This window comes from Exophiala aquamarina (assembly GCF_000709125.1).
Source record: "Exophiala aquamarina CBS 119918 chromosome Unknown aczIA-supercont1.2, whole genome shotgun sequence".
NCBI classification, from domain to species: Eukaryota; Fungi; Ascomycota; class Eurotiomycetes; order Chaetothyriales; family Herpotrichiellaceae; genus Exophiala; species Exophiala aquamarina.
The window spans coordinates 2,145,285-2,166,556 of record NW_013550586.1 but is presented as its reverse complement, the minus strand read 5'-3'; the positions used below and the strand labels follow the sequence as shown (position 1 = coordinate 2,166,556).

Below are 21,272 nucleotides of genomic sequence, written 5' to 3'. Positions count from 1 at the left end.
ATATCGAAGCGATACATTCAACCAACCAGAGCCTCATATATCGATACGATACGACAAGCTTTTCACCATCTACAATTAAACCTTTTCACTCTACCACTTGGTACCATTCTTCATCTACGGCTATCAAAGCGCCATTTTACGTTACTTAGGTGGTGGTGATTGGGGGAGCTAAAGAACTTCTTTCTACATTCAACACCCAGAGTTGTCGTCGTGCTTTCACCAGCGCCTCTCTTCGAATCAGGTTATACCTAAAAAGGAAAGAGGAGGATCTTACATCTACATTTAATGTCAACTTTCTCACTTCTACAAAGACAAGCTGAAACTATTACCTAGACTCAGGGGCTGCCAGTGTAATGATTGGGGCTGCAGGACAAGACAGCCTCGCCTGGTGATGGGAGGAAAGAGGGAGGAACAATAGCAACCCCTTTTCATCGGAGTTATTCCAAAATTGAAATGATAACTATACTGAAAATCACTTCTCGTGTCCAGGAAAACAGTGCTTCCTTCTCAATCACGATGGTGATTAAGTAGATGTCTTGCCTCGTGTCGCGCCGTGCTTGTCAAGTGCTACAAGCAAGTCTATCTATTTCCCCGCGCTTTCGCCGTCCGTTCACTGTTATCTCTGCACTAATCTACGTAAATGCTCGCTAAATAACTAGCACACTCACAGTAGTGCAATTCTGGCTTGACTTCTACACCAAGCAACTTGCATCTCATTTCGGCAGATAGGGACTTCGACCATACCGAGGGCACTAACTTAGTGGTACATAGCTGGTGTGAACGGTGTTGAGAACAAAATTGATCAAGTTGGGAACATGCCTCGAATGGTTCCTTTCCAAACCAGCGGATCTTTTTCTTTAATTGCATGCGTATGTCCATACGAGTTATGGAGTACTGCCTTAAGATTCCAGCCCAGCGGTGGGCGCTTAGGAAGGTGTACATACGACTCCTTACAGGCTTTGGCTGTACACGTATTAGTGGGGGACTCAAATCTGCGCATTCGTGGCTTAAGTGAGATGAGCAACGATAGCGCTACCACGATGGGTCGAACATGGTAGATTCCGCGCGCACGACAACAGGTGTTTCAATTACGAGTACTCCCTTCGTCATCATGCGGAGACATACAGGCATGGATGCACACCCGCCAATGCTTGCTTGCGTAAGGGTGTACTCGTACCCTCTCCTCTGGAAGGAGGCCAACGAGCCGGACCGTCCGTCACCGTCGGTGAGGATCAGGTGGTATTTGTGTAACTCCATTCCATGTTCAAGTTGGACGGTTGATGATCCTCCAGTGCATCACGCACAGGGAGCGCCTCAATAGTTGATGGACTCGGTCACAGTAAGCCATGGGGACGAGTCTGAGTTCTTTTTGATGCGTCACTAACTTTCCGCCGCCTCAGATAAGTTTTCTGCGAAAGGCTGGACAGGGAAGGTAGCTTTCTAAGTTCGTTAGTACTTAGTACTCCTACCAAGCACCACCAATGCGTCCGTTTCTGCGAAACCCCATACTAAAGCAATCGAATCCGCTTTCAATCTGGGCTTCGCCGATCCAATCTTGGGAAAGTTGGGACCAACTTGGGGACGGACTCGTTCGTAAATGGAAGACCTACAAACTCAAATCTCCCTCGTGTTGAGAGGGGAGATTGTTGCGCCACATTCATGACTTAGCCGGATCTGTTCACCTTGTTAGCTGGTAATTTCGTGAATCTGTGGCGTTGAGGTACCCTTAGGTAAGCAGTTGATTGTTGCGTGTGGGTGACTATGATGCTCAAAAACTGGGACTCCTTATAGCGATACCTACTTAGTACAAGAAGTGAACTGATAAATATCATCTGTGATATGACTGAATGAAAGGAGAGCTTTGTATGAGAGCGCGTAGGCACGCGTATGGAGGTCCTTGACTTGCGTGTCCCAATGAGGAAGGCACGCCACAACACCCTCTACCAGGAACACTTTCCTTCTCGTCGCTGCAATGTAAGTTGACTTTTCCCTTTTCGCGTCTGGTCCATAGCCGAACCCTCCCAGCGTGAGGACAGTTATCAACAGAATGCATGTCTACGCTGTTGACTTGGTATGTTGTCGCGAAGTCGCGGAAACCCCTTTAGACAAATATCGGTACTTAAACTCCCCGATCACGGACGAAAACAGCAACGCTGAGAAATTCTTGGGGATGGAGTCCAATAGAATTTCTGAGTTACGAAAAATTGAACAAATCTTTCTTTGAAACATATGCATAGCATGTATGCAGTGTATTTTTGCGAAGTCGAATATATAATAGTCGCTGACGGTGCTGCAAGTACAAGATCAGCCGACGAAGCCAATCGCCATGCAAGGTCAGCATTATCTCCTCCTAGGAGCTACGGGCGCTTCAGGTGTGGAATTCATCCAACAGGTGCTCGAGGAGGCTGCTCAAAAGCCTGTTCCTCATGTGACGCTCTTCATTCGCTCGGGCTCAGAGTCCAAACTACCCAGTGCAGCACTTGATCACGCCAACTTCCGCCTCGTTGAAGGGAGCCTTGCTGATCCGCAAGCAATACAAAAAGCGCTCGCCGCAGACGAGAAATTTCCGACTGCCACCATCGTCGTCTCGTTCTTGGGTGCATATATGACTCTCAAGCCCCTGTTTACCCGCGACAAGTCGCATCCCATAGCGGATGCATTCACGTCCAGCATCTTACCAACAATGAAAGCGAGCAACGTCTCACGAATCATCGCATTGAGCACACCTACCGGGTGTTACTCCGCCGAGGAAGCGAAAACCGTGCCTTGGAAATGGTGGTTCTATATGCAGATGCCTCGCTTGTTTGCTCCGCAGGGGAACTCTGAGATGGCGGGCATCGCCAATGCCGTTATCAGTGTCGGAAACAAAGATCGAGATCTTGAGTGGACCGTGTTTCGTGTCCCACATTTGACAGACGGTCTGCGCGATGCAGCTGTGGTTGCCGGGCTTCTCGATCAGAACTACACGGCCAGCTTAGACCTGAGCAGGGGAAGCCTGGTAAAGTGGATGTTCAATGAGGTCAACGAGAAAGCTTGGATCCGCGGTACGCCTATGCTCGCAAATCCGTGATCCAAATTCAATATCTACCCGAAGTTGAGGTCCGTCAATGCTGAGATCAAGCTTGCCATCACCACAGCACCGTTGTCAGCCTCGTTGGTTGTTGACGGGGTAAATCGTATCCCAGGTCATACCCTGGCTTGCTCTGGGGATTTTGAGCATGTCTCGCACATATCAACCGCGACTGCATTTATCGAGGATCATCGATGCCATTTCGCTGATTATGCTGTCAGAGACGTCACTGTTGGAGTGATGGCCAGAAAGAGATGAGTTAGGGTCCTTTATGCATCGCAGAATGAGATTGCATCACAAGATGAGCCAGCGCGTGTGAAAACTTGTGTTCGTTGTCAGCTGTAACGCTTTCGAGTACGATAGTACTGTTATGAACTCAAATTAAACTAATCTCATTCATGCTGCATAAATCCAATCCCACAAAACGCTCCAACTAACACGTGCATGTCAGATCGAAGATGCCAGTGAGTCAGTCAATGACGTCCCACTTCGGTTAACCTTCCGATAGCCATTACCGTGGTACATCTTGACTACAAAGTGCTCTTTCCCGAACTCCCTTGAGAATATCCCCATTATCGCTGTCTTACGAGTACCTACCAGTAGTAGGCACAGCTAGTTCGGCACAATCGATCGCAATTGAAGATGGTCTACCATGGCGTCTCCCGTGCCTGTGGCACCTGTAGAAAGAGACGCAAAAAGGCAAGAAGAGGTTATCTTTCCTCCTAATCATGCTTACAAATTCTTCCAGTGTGACCAGTCCAGACCTGTTAGTCAAACTGTATCCCCCCTTGATTATGACAATTCTTCCAGCAGCGTATGATATAGAAGCACCCATGCGCTTTACTTCTGTACCAGCTTCGATTCCAGCCGCTTCGCCGCTTCTTGCCATTGTCCTGGAGCGCAAATTGTTGAGCAGGTAGTTTTCTTAATCTAATCAAAATGGCCACAGTCATGCGTTAGATGTTCAAAAGCCAATATCACTTGCTCAGGATATCGGAGTGATGCAGATGTTATCTTTCGACGCACCCTTCCAAGTGATAAACGGACATCGTGGCAGCTTCGGCCTCGTCTAGCTCAATTTCCAGACTGGACTCCCGAAACCCTATTTCAAAGGTTCGAATATGTTCAAATCGAGCAGTGTGCCTTGTCGGCATTTTTCCGCAATTACACAGCATCTTCCTCCAACCGCTCGCTGTCTTGTGGCTATCTGGATGGTTTGCAGTCCCTACTTAGGGATGCTGAGCCTGGGAGCGAAATTCTTCAAGCTTCTAACATCATTGCTTTAGCTAGCCTCGGCAACAGGCGCAATATTAAGCCTCTCCTTTACAAAGCAAGATCATTGTATCTAGAGCTATTGCGGTCGTTTAATATCACCCTATCGTCCTGCTCAATGGCAAAGAACGTGGTCCAACCATTCACGACCGCTGTCTTGCTAGGTCTCTATGAGGTTTGTGAGCCACCCAGGAAGGAAATCGGTTCTAGTGAATGATGATTGATGATAGCTCATTACCGCCGACACGAAGAATTCCAACAATCATATAGCCCATGCGAGAGGCATTTCAGCAATACTAGGTACGAAAGAATCGCCGATCAACCTTACCATGCCTGGAATGCTTTCTGAAATCGCCGACACGTTCTGGCTTGATGAGCCCAGAAAGGTTTTTGTAACCTGCTAAAGGCACTTCACGGACGACTGACAAGCATTGAATAGTTCGAACCCCCCGAGATTTTTGCTGCAATGTGCAGCCCATCATCAGTTAAACCATCCTCTGAAACGAACATTACTCCAAGCGATATCTGCCCGGTGTTGCAGAATGTTAACGTGTTGTTATTATCCAATCAGTTGACTCTGTCCGAAGATCTTCGTAGAGTGCTGCAGAGGGTGATTGTCCTGGACAAGGAGTTCTCCAGGTGGCCGTTGAGACAACATGATGAATGGAGGCCAAAGAGACTCGAATCACAAACTGGGCCCTCTTTATACCATCCCAGCTGGTGGCCAGGAAAGGTGGACATCTATTTCGACCGTAAGGATCCCTGTTTTCGCAGTTGATACTTGCTGACTATGACAGTATACGTGGCTGCGGCATGGAATGTCTACCGGAAGACACGCTTAATGCTATTAGACATCATGCTACGATGCTTGTCTCGACTGCAAGAAAAAGATGCCTATGGACAGAAGCGGGCGGAAGCAACTACACTTGCAAATGATATTATGGCATCCATACCATTTCACGTGGCAGATAATGTTGAGAGCATCGCTGACCAAGGAAGCGTAAAAGCAGTGAAAGTCGACCCTGGGAAGGCAGTTGGTGGCCTACTGCTGATTCATCCCCTGTTTGTGGCTGCGAATCTCTCAATCGTGCCACCACATTTGCAGATTCAGATGAGGGAGTGTCTCGCTTGGATTGGTGAAAATTTGGGCATTGGACAAGCAACCGTGTTCTCCAAGGTCAGATCGAAGCATTAAGCAGAGACTAGTCGCATTACTGACTGAACAGTACAGACTTCAACAACCTTCCCAAACGACTCCATAGTCCAAGGCCAGGTCCTACTCTGGGCGGGTATGCTAATCAAATCTGGGTAAATATAAGTAGGCACTACTACAAATACATGTACTGCTTTCCTAGATATCCACCTATTAGCTAGATATGGACTATCACCGTCAGAAAAAGACCGAGGTAGATGGATCATCGTCGCTTTATGCCCCTTCCATTACCACCATACTAGGACAACATAAAGACGGGAGAAATGCTGTATCGGATTTATGCAAGGTCATCGATCTAATGTGCCAGCGACTGACTGCATCTGGGCTTTAGACGCCGTGCATTTCAAACATCCTCATATTCCAGGTCTGATGACGGAAATATCCACACCATTTTCTCTCTTTGGTTAGACTTGCGCGAGTGATCTCAAAGAAGTTAGCGCGAGCCTCATACTTTGGGAGTTACATACAGTCACTGGGTCCTTCTCCCCACCATTTCATGTTCTTGTGTTGACCTTCGAAATGAGATACATGCATAAAACGCGGAGTTAAAGATGGTAACCGCGAGAATGGAATCTGTGCCAGCATTGTGCACCGAAGACGAAATTATAAGATACCCTGCAGCAACCATGGGATGGGCTTCTTGCTAATTCTCAACTTTACTTCCCCTCGAGGTCAAGCTGTCCTATATTCCAAAGGTTAGACATCACCCTCCGCTGTCAATATCCTCGTCATTCACCATGTCCACTCAAATTGCCCTCGCCCTTACCGAGATTGGGAAGCCCCTAACCAAGATATCTGTACCTGGTCCTGATACATTCGAGCTCGGGGCAAATGAGCTCTTGATTAAACTCACAGCTGCCGGCCGTTAGTATTTTTCCCAATCTGAGAATTATTCTCTGCTCTCCTTGTTCACGCACCATGTCTAACCGTGTCGATTCCAGTTGCGCCCCATGATCAGAAGATCCGCGACAGGAACTTGATGAACGTTGGGAGTAGACTACCCGCGATCCTAGCAGGCGACCTAGTCGGTACCGTCGTGAAGGCTGGTACAGATGTGTCTTTATCATTCCCTATTGGCGCCCAGATCTTAGCACAAGCCTCTTTCAAGGTCCCGACTGATGGCGGGTTGCAAAGTTACACTGTAGTCAACGGGTCATTCGCTGCAATCGTCCCACCAGGAATCCCTGCGACAGAAGCAGCACTCTATCCCATCAACGCCTTCACCTCGGTCATGGCCCTGTTCACCCCTGCGGGCTTTGGACTGCCCTTCCCGCAGACCCCTGAGTCACAAACCTTCGACTATGCGAGCCAGAAACTGGTCATTATCGGAGGCGGCTCGAATACAGGCAAACTAGCCGTTCAATTCGCACGAATCGCAGGCATTGGAACGATCATTGCCATGGCGTCTCTCTCCAACACGACCGCCTTGAAAGAGTTCGGCGCAACACACGTCATTGCGAGGCAAGACCCGGACATTGAATCCCAAGTCCGCCAGATCGTTGGGGACGACTTGATCTACGTCTTTGACACTGTCTCAACCGGAGAGTACAGCCTTGCCTTGTCTCTCCTGTCGAGCACGAAACGCGGGACACTCATTCATCTCGTTGGTGGCAAAATGGACGAAGCTCTCATTGCCCAGAAGAAGGCCGGCGTCGACCACAGACATATCTCAGGATTCTCAGGTGCTATCCCAGAGTTTGGAAGGTTGTTCTGGAAAGTCTTCTCGTCTTGGCTGGAGAGCGGCCAGGTCAAGCCATTGCCTTACACCGTCATCGAGGGCCTGGACGCGGATAAGGTGAATGCCGCTCTAGACCAGTACCGCGACGGGACGGGCTCAGTGCGCTACCATGTTAAATTGTAGGTTCAGGCTTCCATATTAGTTTTGAAGCAGCACTGCCTTGGAGAATAAAACAAGTCCATTCAATGGTTCTCATCTTGTTGTCAAAATGGGCCGCCTAGTGGGAAACACTTTGGTGTAGGAGGGTCTTCCCTAAGACTTCACCCTCAAAGCATCGCCAGGTGAGTCTGCCGACCGTGCTACCGAGCCATTAAAGAGATGCGGCGGCATCAAGCGTCATAAGCTGCCGGAATTTTCCAGTCGTACACGGCAGATATCTTTGTCCTGTATTCGTTTCACCGTATCTGTTTCATACCATACCAAAGAAGGGAAATGACAAAGTACTCTTAAGTTTGCAGCCTCTCCCTGGAATTCGTAGGGAAAGCTTAGGCTGCTTGTTTGTCCTGGGTATCCGCTAGCCTTCTGCCACATCACGTCAGTTATCGCAAATTTGGCTCGCCACACCAAATCAAATCCTCGGCATGTGATTTCCTCACCCTCCGGCATCCAAAGACTTGCCCGAAGACTTGATTTCGTGGAAACACACCAGCTCCACGGTGCTAAAAGCCCGTTCCCTGATGTATGAGCCACGCGGAAAGCCAGCAGCTACCCGGAGGTAAGCTCTCACGCGAGCACCGAGTCTCAGGCTGAATGTTTTTCAGTGTCTGTTATCGTCACCGAGAAAAGTCCACTCATTCCAAATCACCGGCCTCGTACAACGGTGGAGGTCTCCTCGAACGAGATATCCTGATGTTGTCCATGGTTGGCTTGAGTTTATCGTTCTTATGTTTCAGCCTTTTGAGGGTTGTAGGGTTATGGATCAATGACGATAGAACATTGCAGTGCTATGTGCTCTCTTTCTCCCGAGACGGGGACCTTAACTCTGGTTGAACATTGTTGAGGCGGGCGAAACAACCAACGAGTATTGACTTGATAGGGTTTAGTCGTGGTAGAAGGCAATGTTTTGTATCAGAGCTGGCCTCGTCTCGCCCAACGGCGTCATTTACTAAAGTACATGTGAGAGATATTTGGGGACGATAAGCTGCATTACCCCTGGAGGCATTGCTGGTGCTCGGGCGGCCTCGCCTGCTTGCAAACTGCTGATGACCAATCATCGGTCCCTTGTTGGAGAGTCTTCCGGGAAATAGACCTCCTGCAGGATGAGGAATCTTTCATGATAAGTTTATTCTCGGCTGGAATTCTTCAAAGCGGTTTGATCTTATCCAGGGCTTGAAGAGTTCTAGCGAATTAGCGTTCGGCCGACTCTGGCACGAGTGCAAAGGGTCTCGCAGACCCAAGGCATAACAAGTGCATCCAGATAGTGGTTCTGCTGAGATAAGCGGCGCTGGGCCCAGAAGGCACCCAGAAGGCCAGTCACACTTGTACTCCGGTACAAGCAGAGAAAGCGATGGTGCTCGTTATGCCGGTGTTCCGACTGTGATATTTGCCCATGAAGGTATGTGAAGTGTACGAGGATCAACGTACATATCGGACACGTTGCTGCGAGACACTTTCGCACTGATTTTCTTGCACATTTTCCTCGGAGGAATTTAGAGGGTCTCGAACCTGCCAGGGAGATGTGGGTAGCCTTGTGCCAATGTGGATTGCGGCCGGGCACTCTTCCTTTGGCGCACTATCCTAAGTTGAACTGGGAAAATGGCTTCCTATTCGTCATACATAACTAACGATTAACTCAGTCCAAGGATGAGCAATGCGTTCATCAATGTTCCTACTTCATCTCCTCACTCCACAGCACGGACACTGCACACAACTGGCTCTCATAACTTGTCCACGGGCAGTGGGTCACGCGGCACCCCGCCAACAAGATTAGAATTCAATGACTACTGTGGACAATGATCCCAAGTCAACACTGGACCTTTCTATCGACTCCACCTGTTGAGGCAAAAGAAGTCTTGGACATGCGATTTTGCGGGGCAAAGTCCGAACATCGGCTTTTGGCAGCCTTGCGGTTGTATCCAAATTACGTCATTTTGCGACGTGGCTGCTTCGCAACCCGAGCATCGCCTTTTCAACAACTCTACTTGCACTACGAGTCACTGGCAAAGTAAGATTCCTCATAGTGACCACAATAGCGGTCATCCTTTTACCGGCATCTAAGGTCTCAAAGTCCGAAAAGATGTGTTCTATCATATATAGTCATGCGCGCTTGCCTTCAAAGGACCTAGCACCCGATGTACTAGTCGTACCTCCAGACCTTGATGGTGCTTATACAGCAATAGGGATATCAAATTAAAGCGCAAATTTGGAGCATTGAGTGCACATCATGTTGTTTCAGCCCACAACCCCAGCATCGATACCCTCAACGTACATTCGTGGCGGAACTTCCAAGGCGCTGTTTTTCCACGATGGAGATCTTCCACCAAAAGGGCCACTACGAGATTCATTGTTCCTGAGGATCATGGGAAGCCCCGATCCCATGCAGATTGATGGCATGGGCGGAACACATATCGTCACCTCGAAAATAGCAGTCATAGCGCCCTCACAACATGAAGCTGTGGACGTGGACTATACCTTCTACCAGCTCAGCGTCGAGGAAGCGAGAGTTTCTTGCTCTGGTAATTGTGGAAACATCTCCGCGGGCGTCGGCCCCTTTGCAATCAACGAAGGTATTGTAAAGACTTTTAAAGAAGGTGTGAGTCCTGACGGAGGAAAGACTCGGACCCAACAGATAAGGATATTCAACACTGGGACCCAAAAAACACTTATATCCCATGTTCCCATCGACGAAAAGACTGGTAGGGCGAAAGAGAAGGGCGAATATGCTATAGCTGGCTGTCCTGGCACCGGCGCCCCTATACTTATGGATTATCGAGATGTGGCCGGTGGGACGCTTGATAAAGGGTTGCTACCGACTGGGAACCCCATCGATGAAATCAAGCTTGGGGACAAGACTGTGCATGTTACCATAACAGACATGGCTAATCTGTTTGGATTTGCAAGAGCGAAAGATCTTCTGATAAATGGTGGCGAAAAAGCTCTCGATTTGACTGGTGACAATGCCCTAATTGCCAGGGTCAAACGTCTACGAGGCTTGGTTGCCCAAAGGGTCGGGCTGTGCAAAGATCCGGAGAAAGTGGATGAAGAATCGCCAATGTTCCCCATGATCGTCCTGATCTCCAAACCGACTACCAACGAACCACATGTTCAATCACGTCTCTTCCTAGACAATAAATGCCATACGGCGATGGCACTAACCGGTGCAGTTGCGACCACAGCCTGTGGCAAGATCAGGAACTCTGTCATCAACCTGATGCTAGACACCAAAGCAGCCAGCACAAACACCTTCAAGATTCAGCACCCAGGTGGAATCTTACCGATATCAGTGCAAACAGAATACCCAGACGAAAATGGTCTGCCGAGCTTCGAAACTTTATCCTTTATGCGCACATCGCGTTATCTCTTTAAAGGAGATATTTTCATTCCCGAAGACTTCCAGGATAGGTACTACGGAACAGAGGTCAACAGAAATCAGGTTCCCAGAACTAATGGTGTGCATTCAAGCCGAATCGAGACAAAAGTAGGCAGTTCTCACATTAACGACGTCAACCTGGTGGCTTCAGAGTCGAATCTGAAAAGTAATGGTTTCCTAGAGCAATCGAGTGGAACCCATATTAACGGCACTTCTGTGGAGAGCAAAGACGACTCGAACATAACGGACAAACTTGTGAAGTTTGTGATGGATTTTGGCTCTGGAGATCTTACAGATAAACTTCGACATAAATTATCTGAGTTATTATTGGACTACATCGGTATGGCTGTCTCTGGAGCAACAATTCCAGAGTCCAGTGTGCCTTTCCAAACTGCTGTCAAGGCAATATCACAATCTAGTTCAGGTACAGCCACTGTAATTGGAACCAATCTTCGAATGCCCCCACCGTACGCAGCTTTGTTGAACGGTGCTCATGCGCATAGCCTGGATTTCGACGATACTCATATGGAAGCTGCTCTCCACCCTGGAGTGCCTGTCGTTTCTGCTGCACTTGCAGAGGCAGAGACATCCTCTTGCAACGTGCATGACCTTTTGGGAGCTTTGGCGATAGGCTACGAGATCACTTGTCGCCTGGGCGTTGCAATCGGCGCAAGCGGCTACACGCGAGGCTTTCATAACACCGCAACTTGCGGCATTTTTGGTGCCGTGGCAGCTATCGCAAAATTGAGAAACATTAACTCCACAACTCTGAAGAACGCGTTTGGACTCGCATTGTCAATGGCTTCAGGGTCGATGCAATACCTCGAGAATGGGTCGTGGAACAAGAGGCTCCACCCTGGTCTTGCGGCAAAAAGTGCTTTCGAAGCTGTTATGTTCGCAGAGGCCGGTGTACTAGGTGCTGCCTTGCCAATAGAAGGTGCATTTGGCTTTCTCCATGCATATTCTGGAGATTACAACACGATCAAGTTGACAAATGGTCTTGGTAGCGAATGGTCTTTTTTGAAGACCGCGCTGAAGCCTTATCCAGCCTGTCGGATGACTCATGGGATGATCGAGCTGGCTGACCGGTTAGCCAACGGTTCAGGGGATGAGAATATGGTCGATTCCATCAAGATCAAGATGTCTGCCGCTTGTTTTCCGGTCGTTGGAAAACGAACTTTGAACAAGGTTCATCCGCAGAACATTGTCGATGCGCAGTTCAGTGTGTACTACCAAGCCGCCGTGTCATTTCTATACGGCAGCAACCTTGGCTGGTCGGTCTATGATCATCTGCACGATGATCAAGTCAAGAGACTCTCGGACAAGATCAGAGTGGAGGTGGGAGATGTACCCAATCTGACTGCAACGACAGTAACGGTGACACGGACTGATGGTTCGTGTTCCGAGGCGTCCGTGGATCAATTATTGTGGGAGGAGGAGCGACCTGTGACTTGGAATGCCCTTGAGAAGAAGTTCAGGGGGCTAGTCAATGGGATGCTCGATCACGAAAAGATTGATAGGATTGTAGACTGGACGAAGAACATGTCGGGTCAAACGATTGAAAATCTAATGGTACAGGCTCGTCTGTGACTCTGGGGGTCCAAATGCCACGGGGTATGGGGCGACATAATTAGGTAGTTGACTCGTGTTAGCTATTCAAAGAGCAGACCTCTACTTGGATGGATTCAATTTATCGCCATGCAATTAGACCTTTGACTACCTTCGCAGTATTGCTAAGTCCTCATTCGATCTATTTCGTTGCTTCGTTAATCCGGAGTTTAAGTTTAAGGTTATGGTGCGGCGCAGGTATTTAGATAAGCCCTGTCCCGTGTCAAGACTCTCCACCTCCCACCTTGTTGCACATCGAATTGACATCAACACTAGATGGCACCTTAGTTCAGCCTCAACCTGCCAGCACAGTCTGCACGAGGACGTGGAGTTGTAAAATAAATTATGGATGATTCCCCACCGGCCGTGAGTAGAAACAGGATCAAGGCGTGTACGGAGTGTCGGCAGCAGAAGGTAAGCGACACGTCTACGGCACGGAGGCCGGTCACCATCAGCTAAAACTCTCCAGCTCAAGTGCGATGCTAGAGACCTCGGCTCGTTGCCGTGCTCGCGCTGTCGGCGTCAGAAGCTCCATTGCGAGATTTCACAGACCTACAAAAGGATCAAACGACGAAGGTAGGCGAACAAGAAAGTCTCCAGGGATTCAGGTATTCTCACCTGACACGTACAAATGCAGGAAATCCGAGCTCCAGGCGGAGGTGCAGTCTCTGAGAAATCAGCTGCAGCAGGCTGCATTTTCAGAGTACCATGAGCCTCCAGTGGACTTTTTGAGCCATGGAACTTTGCGCAATGGTGGCCAACTCCAGCTTGGCCTTGAGGAGATCGATGGCAGTCGCTCCTTCAGCACGGAAGTCGATCAGTTCATGTCTCCGCCTGAAAACTCTCAAAAGCAATATGCCATCGAACAAGAGCAACAGTGCTCCTCCACACCGAAAACCGCCGAGGGCTCTTGGGCAATTGGGGACTTGACGGTTGGACAAACAGAGATGCAGGATTGTTTCAATCTGTAAGTTTGTTGTCGTCCCAGCTGCCAGATATGATACCAGCACTTTGCACCTTGCGCTATAAAACATTACTTAGATTGATTTGCTGATCATATACTTCTATCTAGCTTTCTACAAAACTACCTTCCTCATCAGCCTGTAGTGGACGCAAATTTGCGACCGCACGAATGCTACAACGAATCAACGCTGCTATTCTGGACTATCATCTCAATTGGTTCAAGAAGATACGCCAAAGATCCCACTCTGGTGATATTGCTTGCACCCAAAGTCAAGGAGCTGGTTGGAAAAGCTATCCTGTCAACGGACGGGAGTCTCTGTACCATACAAGCTTTCCTTCTCCTTTGCGCCTGGCCGTTGCCGTTCGACTCGCTCTCGCGCGATTATACACCGACTGTTGCTGGAGCGGTTTTAAGTATTGCCATGACCAATGGTCTCCACGTGCTTGGGGTGGGGCAGGATTTCTCACGCACGAAGCTTCCGGATGACAGCAGGCGTACGCAACTTCGCACGAAGCTCTGGTCCATTTGTATCGCCACTTGTCAAAGGTGGAGTATTGGGCCTTCCGCCATGTTCATGCTACTTTCACTAATAAAAAGATACTGCAGAATCAGTGCGATCAATGGAACACCTCCGATCTGGATTCCTGATACCTACGATCGTCCTTCCAATCGACATGCCTATGACTCAGTACCAGGCTCGGTACGATTCCAGAAACGATTGAACCAGTTACACACAGAAGCACTTTTCAATGTCGAAACTCAAGCACTCCCGAGCCCAACAACCGAAAGAGACCTTCGCATCGTTACTATGATCGAAGCTTGGCGACTAACGCGTTCCACTCTTGAGCACGAATGTCCTACACTAGTCGGTAAGTCAGAAGTGGTCGGAAGGTGTGCATACAAGTTAACAACTGCAGACCAATTTGCATTAACGGCAGCGACCTTGCAAATTCAACAGTTCTATCTATTTCTGTCGAGAGGCCAGATAGACGCATTGAAGATTCAAACGCTATTTGCAACGTCTTGTAGTCTTGTCGAGCTAGCCATGTCCCTCGACCAGGTCCAGCAATTTTGTGACTACGCACCCTTATTCCTCATCAAACATCTGCATCTAGCAGCTGTACTGATCATGAGACTTGAAAGAAGTGTGGCTCGAGAGAGTCTAGATGTGCCACGCGGGAAGAGGTGCTACTTTGGCATTATTCAAATGCATAAAAAGATCTCGGTCCGCGCGGATGATTTCTGGGCAAGATGTTCCATCTGCTTCTCGCAAATGTGGATGAGCAGGAAAGCGTATCGTAAGGTTGATGGTACGACGGACACACTGAAACTGAGATGCCACAGCAGATTGGGGATGAGTGTGCTTTATGAAAGCTATTGGTGGTGGAGAGCGGAGTTCACGGGAGAACCACTTCCATTCAAGGACGAGGATATTGACGGTAAATATTCAGACTCTGCTCTTTCTTTAAACCCAGATTATTATGTACCTTCGCTGACTTTCATGACCAGAAGAGACCACAACATCAAATGGGGGAATTGTAGACACTCCAGACACCGGGTCCGCAGCAAGCTTAATGGATGTGGGCTGGTTGCAATTTCCCCTGATCGATTTCTCATTGCCATTCCTGGAAAACACAGTCACAGATGACTGGTTTGACCTTCCGCAGGATGTGGCAACACCTCTGGTCGCGATGTCCGAACATGGCGGGGCTAGTTGAAAGCTGCCAGCAGTATTCGAATCACCCCGAATGCGGTGTTGATAGCGTGGAACAGGTTTCCAAACAACCACCAAAACAGGTTTGCTATGCAATCCAGCGCAAGCGCCCAATATTCCACAAGTCCACAAATCAACAAGCCGTGAGCATTATCTCACATTCACGTTTCAAGCATCCAAAGGCGATTTTGGGATGAGGAATCGGCAATTTGAACGCATTCGAAAGATCCGCAGGCGATGCACGGTTCTAAGTCAGAGTGACAACTCCCAAACAAAGCCAAACCTCACTTGGTGCTTCCGGCTTTTAGTTCAGAACCCTCACTATTGGCATCCTTTCAGGTTACATTTGCCGAATCGCAACATTGATGTGCGATTTTGGTCGCCAAAGTCCGGTCACGTGTGTATCGCCCCTTGGCCACCCCACACTTTCCCCATCATTCCCAGAAGGACGGACATTAAGCAGGGAGGCGTAGGCTTCTTTCGCGATTTTGGGATGATGCCCAGAAGCGAGCAACGCTGATAACTCGGAGCAAGCCAGATAGCCAGGCCTGGTATAAATCTCGACCTCCCCTGTCTTCTCACAAGTGACAGACACCAAGATCAAAAGATCAAAACAGGTTCACATCCTACTATTGACATTGTCTACTTTCCCAACCATGGAGAGCGAAAAGGGAGAAGCTCTCGCTCTAGAGGTGCTGCCGGAGGAAATGCCACCGGTATCGTCGGGCAATGATGCTGTGGACGAGAAAGCAGAAAGGAGGGTGCGATTGAAGCTGGACCTCGTCCTACTGCCGCTTCTTTCATTGAGTATCTTCTTTGGCTATCTGGTAAGCAGTCTACGAACTCTTCTGACGAAATGCTTGCGCCTGACCAATTTTCTTAAGGACCGTGGTCAAATAGGCAATGCTCGCGTCCTCGGCATGCAAACCGATCTAGGTCTTACCAGTCAGCAGTTCTATAACTGCGTCATGATGTTCTGTGCGTATTAAATGCCCCCAAAGAGTGCAGGCAGCGGCGACTAACCATGCTAAAATTCAGATGTTGGCTACGTATGTTTCCATCCCTATCATCCTTCTCCATCTTGCTCCATATATCCACAACGGAAGGCTGACACTTATCAAGATGCTTATCGAGCTCCCCGCCGCGATGTCCCTGAGATATTTCCAGCCTCGATATGTCTTTAGCCTAGCACTTGTTGCGTTTGGGACATTTGCTGCAATTATCCCGCCAGCAAGGAGTTATGGAGCCATCATGGCACTGAGAGTCCTTATTGGACTCGGGGAAGCATTCACAACAAATGCATTCATCTTCGCGAGTTTGTGGTACAAGCCAGAGGAATTGGCAACCAGAGTCGGTATGTTGTATCGATCTATCCACATGGCCCTTTTCTCTGACGGAACAAACAGGTGCAATCTATGGAATGACACCTATTGCGGGCGCGATTAGTGGCATTATCGCTTACGGAGTGGGTAGGAATCTTGAGGGCAGCAGTGGGCTGAAATCATGGGAATGGTTGTTCGTGATTGAAGGGGTCGCGACCTGTGGATTCGCTTTTGTTGTGCTCATCTTCCTGCCAGGGCTTCCAGAGGAGACCGCAGCTAAGGGCTCGTACCTTTTTCGAAGTCACGAAGACCGTCAGGCCCTACTCAGACGCTTCGGAAAGTGTAAGCCATGATGAACCAGCGGCCAAGCGTGAGACCGTATTGGAATTTGGCTAACAGTATGGAATAGCACAAAATTCGAAGGGTGCAAAGTTGCGACCTCACCAGATCTGGATCGCTTTCAAAGACCCCAAACTTTACACGGGATCACTCATGGTGGGAACTGCGGGCGTTGGAATTGGAGCCTTCTCCGTGTTCCTGCCAACATTTATCAAGGAGTTCGGGTTCCCGCGCCTAGAAACTCAGCTTTACTCAATGATCCCGTATGCCTTTGGCTTGGTGGGCCTTCTATTCTTCTCGTGGCTTTCCGATCACCTTCGCCAGCGGGCATTGGTAGCTATTCTCTGCCTATGCATTACTGCAACCGGATTTGTCATTCTGTTAGCCACGACAAATAAGGTGGCCCTGGTTGCTGGAGCATGCTTCGTAGCAGGCGGTGCGTATCCAGGCCTGGTTGTCACCATTTCCTGGCTGATGACATTTCACGGTGGTTACACGAAGCGAGCGACCGCATCTTGGGTCGTCCAGATCGTTATTCAAGGTTACAGCATAATGGCTTCACAGATATACCGCGACCCTCCACGATACTTTCTTGGGCATGGAATAGCTCTGGCAGTGTACACAATTGGCATTGCCAGCGCCATAGCATCATGGTGGATTTGTTCCCGAGCAAACAAGGCAAAAGAGCAGAGACAGGCAGAGTTTGCCGCTAGAGGGGAAGTCGACCCTGACATGGACGAGGATTATGAAAGGCTTTGCGACTACCACCCTGGTTATCATTATTCCACCTAGAAAGCATTTGATGCATTCAGAGTGACGGAACGAACGGTGAAGCTCAAGTTGACAAGCTCCCTAGCAATAACTCTTTTCTAGTGATCGGTGGACAACGGAATTGCAATTATTTACTTTGCTACCTAGTTAGAATCATGATCCGCACATTAGGAAAACTATTATGTACGTGTGTAGAGTGACGGCATAAGGAACCGGGAACGAATACTGTAATTAAAGTGCTTACCAAATCCCTATGCACAAATCCGCCAAGCCCCGGGCTATGGCAACCCTAGGTCTTCGCCCCTAGGCCCCCTGTAGGGCTGACCGAACGCCTAAGGGCCTGACTCGTTAAGGCCGTGGATATATGTAGGCACCCGCGTTTGTCCCAGCTGAAAGTTACTCAAGACAACACACGACTGTGACAGCTTTCGTTGCTTCATAGATTCGCTCTCACATTCAAATGGCAACCATCGTCATCGTCCCAGGCTCCTTTGCCCCAGCAGACCTCTACACGGAATTCGTGGGGGTTCTCGGCAAACACGGTCTCGAGGCACTGGTCGTTGACACCCCCTCTGTGGGACGGCGAGGAAAGGACCCTGCCACCATGACAGATGACGCGGATGAGATCACCAGAGTTGTATTGCCTCTCATAGATCGGGGCAAAGAAGTGATTCTGGTTGCACATTCGTACGGCGGCATCCCAACAACGCAGAGTCTGGAAAATCTGTCACAGACCGCCCGTAGTGCTCAAGGCAAGAACGGCGGAGTGAAGAAGGTGATCTACATGACGGCAGTCATTCTGCAGGTCGGATCATCGAACTTTGAGTTGTTCGGGGGAAACATGCCTGACTGGGTGTCTGTGAGCGTGCGTGAACTCCCACACCGAAAGGTATTGGTTTCCCCTTCCGATTTCTGATGGTGGTAATTTAGGACGACTACATGACCGTCTCAGCTGCGGCGAATGCTCCACTTACATTCTCCGACCTCGCGGAAGATGAGGCTTTGAAATGGGCGAATCGAATGTCGGTGCACTCGACCCCGAGCTTCAGGGGAAAGTTGACGTACCCGGGCTATAACGACGTCGAGGTCCACTATATCTTCTGCGAGGAGGACAAAATCATTCCGCCTCAGTTCCAGCAGGCAATGATTGAGGTAATTAAGTCATCGAGCGGCAAGGAGGTAAAGGTGCATAACCTCAAGAGCGGACACTGTCCAACTCATAGTCAGCCGGATAGTTTGGCAAATATCTTGAAGGAAGTTGCACAGGGTGCATGACCAAGGGGAAAAGGGCGTGTTTAAAATTGCTTAGACATGTGGGACCTAGCTATGATTGCTCCCAAGTTATGTACTTCGGCAAGATAACCTATTGAAGGCCGTGAACTTCAATGCTGGGTTCAGTTAGGTATACCGCTCTGAACCTACTCTATGGGACATATCGGAAGCCCTCCACGCCTTCCAAAGCAACCACCTTGCCTTCTTCAGCCAGCCTATTTTGACGACCAAGCCACCTTGAAGTGAAGAATGTGGCGACTCCAGCAATCATTTGGAGTGCTATCGTTGTCCATATACCAGGGCCGTAACTCTTTACAGGTTAGTGACCGGACGCTGGGAGAAAGAACCTACAACTTACCGGAGCATCTTGCGATCGAAAGATGGTACTTCCAGTGACACCTCCTGCCGCGCCAACACTGATCATGACAGCAGCAACCACGCCCTTCTTATTGATCGTCGCCGTCTGGTTCTGTGCATATGCAAGGAACTGCGGCCCGTTGGCCTGTGACCCATAAACGGCGAGGAAAAGGCCAAAGTATCGAAATCCAGGCACTCCTCCATAGCGGACAATCACGAGACCGACCACAGCTACGACACACTGTGCACAGATTATCGGCCACCTGATCTTCATCTTGTCTGAAATCCAGGCCGTGGTCAAGCTCATGATCGTCGCGAAGACATATGGCGGACTCGACAACAGCTGTGCAGCGGCGTAGCTGTAGCCCATCCCTTGTCGCAAGATGATGGGTTGGAAATATGCAAGGGCGTAGACAGTAGTGGCAGCCACGAAGTATTGGTAAGAACTAGTCGAGTCATAAGCATTCGCCTCTTCTCCTGCTTTAGTTGATGCTTACAACACGATCAGCTTCCAGTCCAGCAACATACGTAGCACTTGCTTGACTGTCGCATGTTCCATGCTCTCGCTCGCACGTCCTTCCCGGAGTCGGGTCATAGCGATATGCTTTTGACGCTCAGTCAGGAATTTTGCCTTCTCAGGAACTGGGTAGATGGTCATCGATCAGCCTCCGATCACGATGTATTCATGACAAAAGCAGGGCTTACAATCAACCAAGAAAAACGGGGCCACGAGGCCGGCAATAATGGTCAGGATGCCTTCAATGATGAAGACTAGGATTCCGTTAGTCTCTCTGTTTCTCTGTGGAGCTTGATTGGGATCATACTCCATCGCCAGCCTTGTCGATACATCCCGTCGCCGACACGTATGAGAGATAATACATATGCAAACTGACAATGTTAGAATTTTCCAAACGCAGAAGAGGGATGGAGAAGTCTCACTATTGGGCCAAACCCTGAAGCTAACAGGGCCGCCATGTAGAAGAGTGATATTCTTCTGGCCATCTCAAATTTGCGGTACCATGAGGCGATGACGAATACAGCTCCAGGATAGACTTTGACGTTAGTCACACGACATTTCCTCCAAGAATGCCATACTTACGGCCAGCCTCGAAGACTCCAAGTATAGCCCTCAAAACTGTGAGTGAGATCCAGCTATGAATAAAACCCATTGCTAGGACCGCTGCTCCCCACACAATGATGAGAAATGGAAGCCAGATTCGTACTCCAATGCGACGAATGACCATGTTTGAGGGGATTTCGAAAAGTGCATATCCTGTGCTTTTGTTAGCCTTGGAAATCACATCCAAATTCGAATAGCCCACCGATGAAGAAGACAAGTAGAGCAATCGAATAGCGAGACCTTCGAAATACCCTTCGTTAGCATCTTTCAGCCGAGAGTGACAACCTTGAACGCACCCTACGTTCAATGCCAGGTCTTGTGCAAGTCCAGCAATGTAAGCAGCCGAAATATTGGTCCTATCGAGCAGGGAAAAGGCGAATATAGTACAAAGCATCGGAAAAACACTGAGGTCGATCCTGCGTCTGTTCAGGTTAGAACATGCTCCTCTCAGCTCTGGTCGTGACTGACACTAAGGCATGCTCTTCTTTCTCGGTCCAGTCCTGAACCACATTGTTCTGGTCGGGGACGGCCGCATTCTCCTCATGAACGGAGTCCTGCTTCGTTTCCGACATAGTCTTCTCAAGATGAACTGATTCTTGGTTCTTGGGCTCCATACTCGCTGGCTGGTTCTAACACGAGTTTACTCCAATGCAGGGCGTGGCTATGTTTGAGGGAGGCAGCGCTTCAGGCACATCCAGAGCATGATGGTTCTCCTTTAAGTAACCGAGAACTATCACTTGACTACTGTAGCCCTTCCCGCTCTCCATGATGCAGCGCTTGTAGCCAAGATTCCCACAACCGTGGTCCACGGCAAGGCCGGCGCCTATGAAAGCAATAACGGGAAGCATGGCGCTCCCCCAACCTTTCCCCACAAATTCACCCCATGGATCTCGGCCCATGCTCGTTCGAGAGGTGTGGATGCGGTTCGTTTTGGAAGCATGCGATGGATTTGCGCCTGTAGATTCGCAGCTTGTAGCCATGCC

General features: G+C 49.3%; 9 protein-coding genes across 9 annotated transcripts; 7 read left to right on the top strand and 2 right to left on the bottom strand.

Annotated features, from left to right (window-relative positions):
• Positions 1–1,111: 1,111 nt before the first annotated feature.
• On the top strand, positions 1,112–3,070 carry A1O9_02600 (uncharacterized protein; the record flags this gene model as incomplete). The annotated part of the gene is made up of 3 exons (XM_013408172.1): positions 1,112–1,239; positions 1,293–1,339; positions 2,298–3,070. The coding sequence occupies 3 exons, from the start codon at positions 1,112–1,114 to the stop codon at positions 3,068–3,070; spliced, it is 948 nt and encodes a 315-aa protein (XP_013263626.1).
• A 2,062-nt stretch (positions 3,071–5,132) lies between these two features.
• On the top strand, positions 5,133–5,537 carry A1O9_02599 (uncharacterized protein; the record flags this gene model as incomplete). The annotated part of the gene is made up of 1 exon (XM_013408171.1): positions 5,133–5,537. One exon carries the CDS (start codon positions 5,133–5,135, stop codon positions 5,535–5,537), a length of 405 nt encoding a protein of 134 aa, XP_013263625.1.
• A 755-nt stretch (positions 5,538–6,292) lies between these two features.
• Positions 6,293–7,416, top strand: A1O9_02598 (uncharacterized protein; the record flags this gene model as incomplete). The annotated part of the gene is made up of 2 exons (XM_013408170.1): positions 6,293–6,419; positions 6,497–7,416. The coding sequence occupies 2 exons, from the start codon at positions 6,293–6,295 to the stop codon at positions 7,414–7,416; spliced, it is 1,047 nt and encodes a 348-aa protein (XP_013263624.1).
• Positions 7,417–9,676: 2,260 nt separating this feature from the next.
• A1O9_02597 (uncharacterized protein) lies at positions 9,677–12,412 on the top strand (the record flags this gene model as incomplete). Its single annotated transcript, XM_013408169.1, has 1 exon — positions 9,677–12,412. One exon carries the CDS (start codon positions 9,677–9,679, stop codon positions 12,410–12,412), a length of 2,736 nt encoding a protein of 911 aa, XP_013263623.1.
• A 497-nt stretch (positions 12,413–12,909) lies between these two features.
• Positions 12,910–15,042, top strand: A1O9_02596 (uncharacterized protein; the record flags this gene model as incomplete). The annotated part of the gene is made up of 2 exons (XM_013408168.1): positions 12,910–13,397; positions 13,503–15,042. The coding sequence occupies 2 exons, from the start codon at positions 12,910–12,912 to the stop codon at positions 15,040–15,042; spliced, it is 2,028 nt and encodes a 675-aa protein (XP_013263622.1).
• A 1,188-nt stretch (positions 15,043–16,230) lies between these two features.
• On the top strand, positions 16,231–17,561 carry A1O9_02595 (uncharacterized protein; the record flags this gene model as incomplete). Its single annotated transcript, XM_013408167.1, has 3 exons — positions 16,231–16,462; positions 16,515–16,772; positions 16,840–17,561. 3 exons carry the CDS (start codon positions 16,231–16,233, stop codon positions 17,559–17,561), a joined length of 1,212 nt encoding a protein of 403 aa, XP_013263621.1.
• Positions 17,562–18,000: 439 nt separating this feature from the next.
• On the top strand, positions 18,001–18,815 carry A1O9_02594 (uncharacterized protein; the record flags this gene model as incomplete). The annotated part of the gene is made up of 2 exons (XM_013408166.1): positions 18,001–18,429; positions 18,471–18,815. The coding sequence occupies 2 exons, from the start codon at positions 18,001–18,003 to the stop codon at positions 18,813–18,815; spliced, it is 774 nt and encodes a 257-aa protein (XP_013263620.1).
• Positions 18,816–18,963: 148 nt separating this feature from the next.
• On the bottom strand, positions 18,964–19,998 carry A1O9_02593 (uncharacterized protein; the record flags this gene model as incomplete). Its single annotated transcript, XM_013408165.1, has 4 exons — positions 18,964–19,122; positions 19,171–19,615; positions 19,667–19,811; positions 19,875–19,998. 4 exons carry the CDS (start codon positions 19,996–19,998, stop codon positions 18,964–18,966), a joined length of 873 nt encoding a protein of 290 aa, XP_013263619.1.
• A 235-nt stretch (positions 19,999–20,233) lies between these two features.
• A1O9_02592 (uncharacterized protein) lies at positions 20,234–20,903 on the bottom strand (the record flags this gene model as incomplete). The annotated part of the gene is made up of 2 exons (XM_013408164.1): positions 20,234–20,711; positions 20,758–20,903. 2 exons carry the CDS (start codon positions 20,901–20,903, stop codon positions 20,234–20,236), a joined length of 624 nt encoding a protein of 207 aa, XP_013263618.1.
• Between the last annotated feature and the right edge of the window lie 369 nt (positions 20,904–21,272).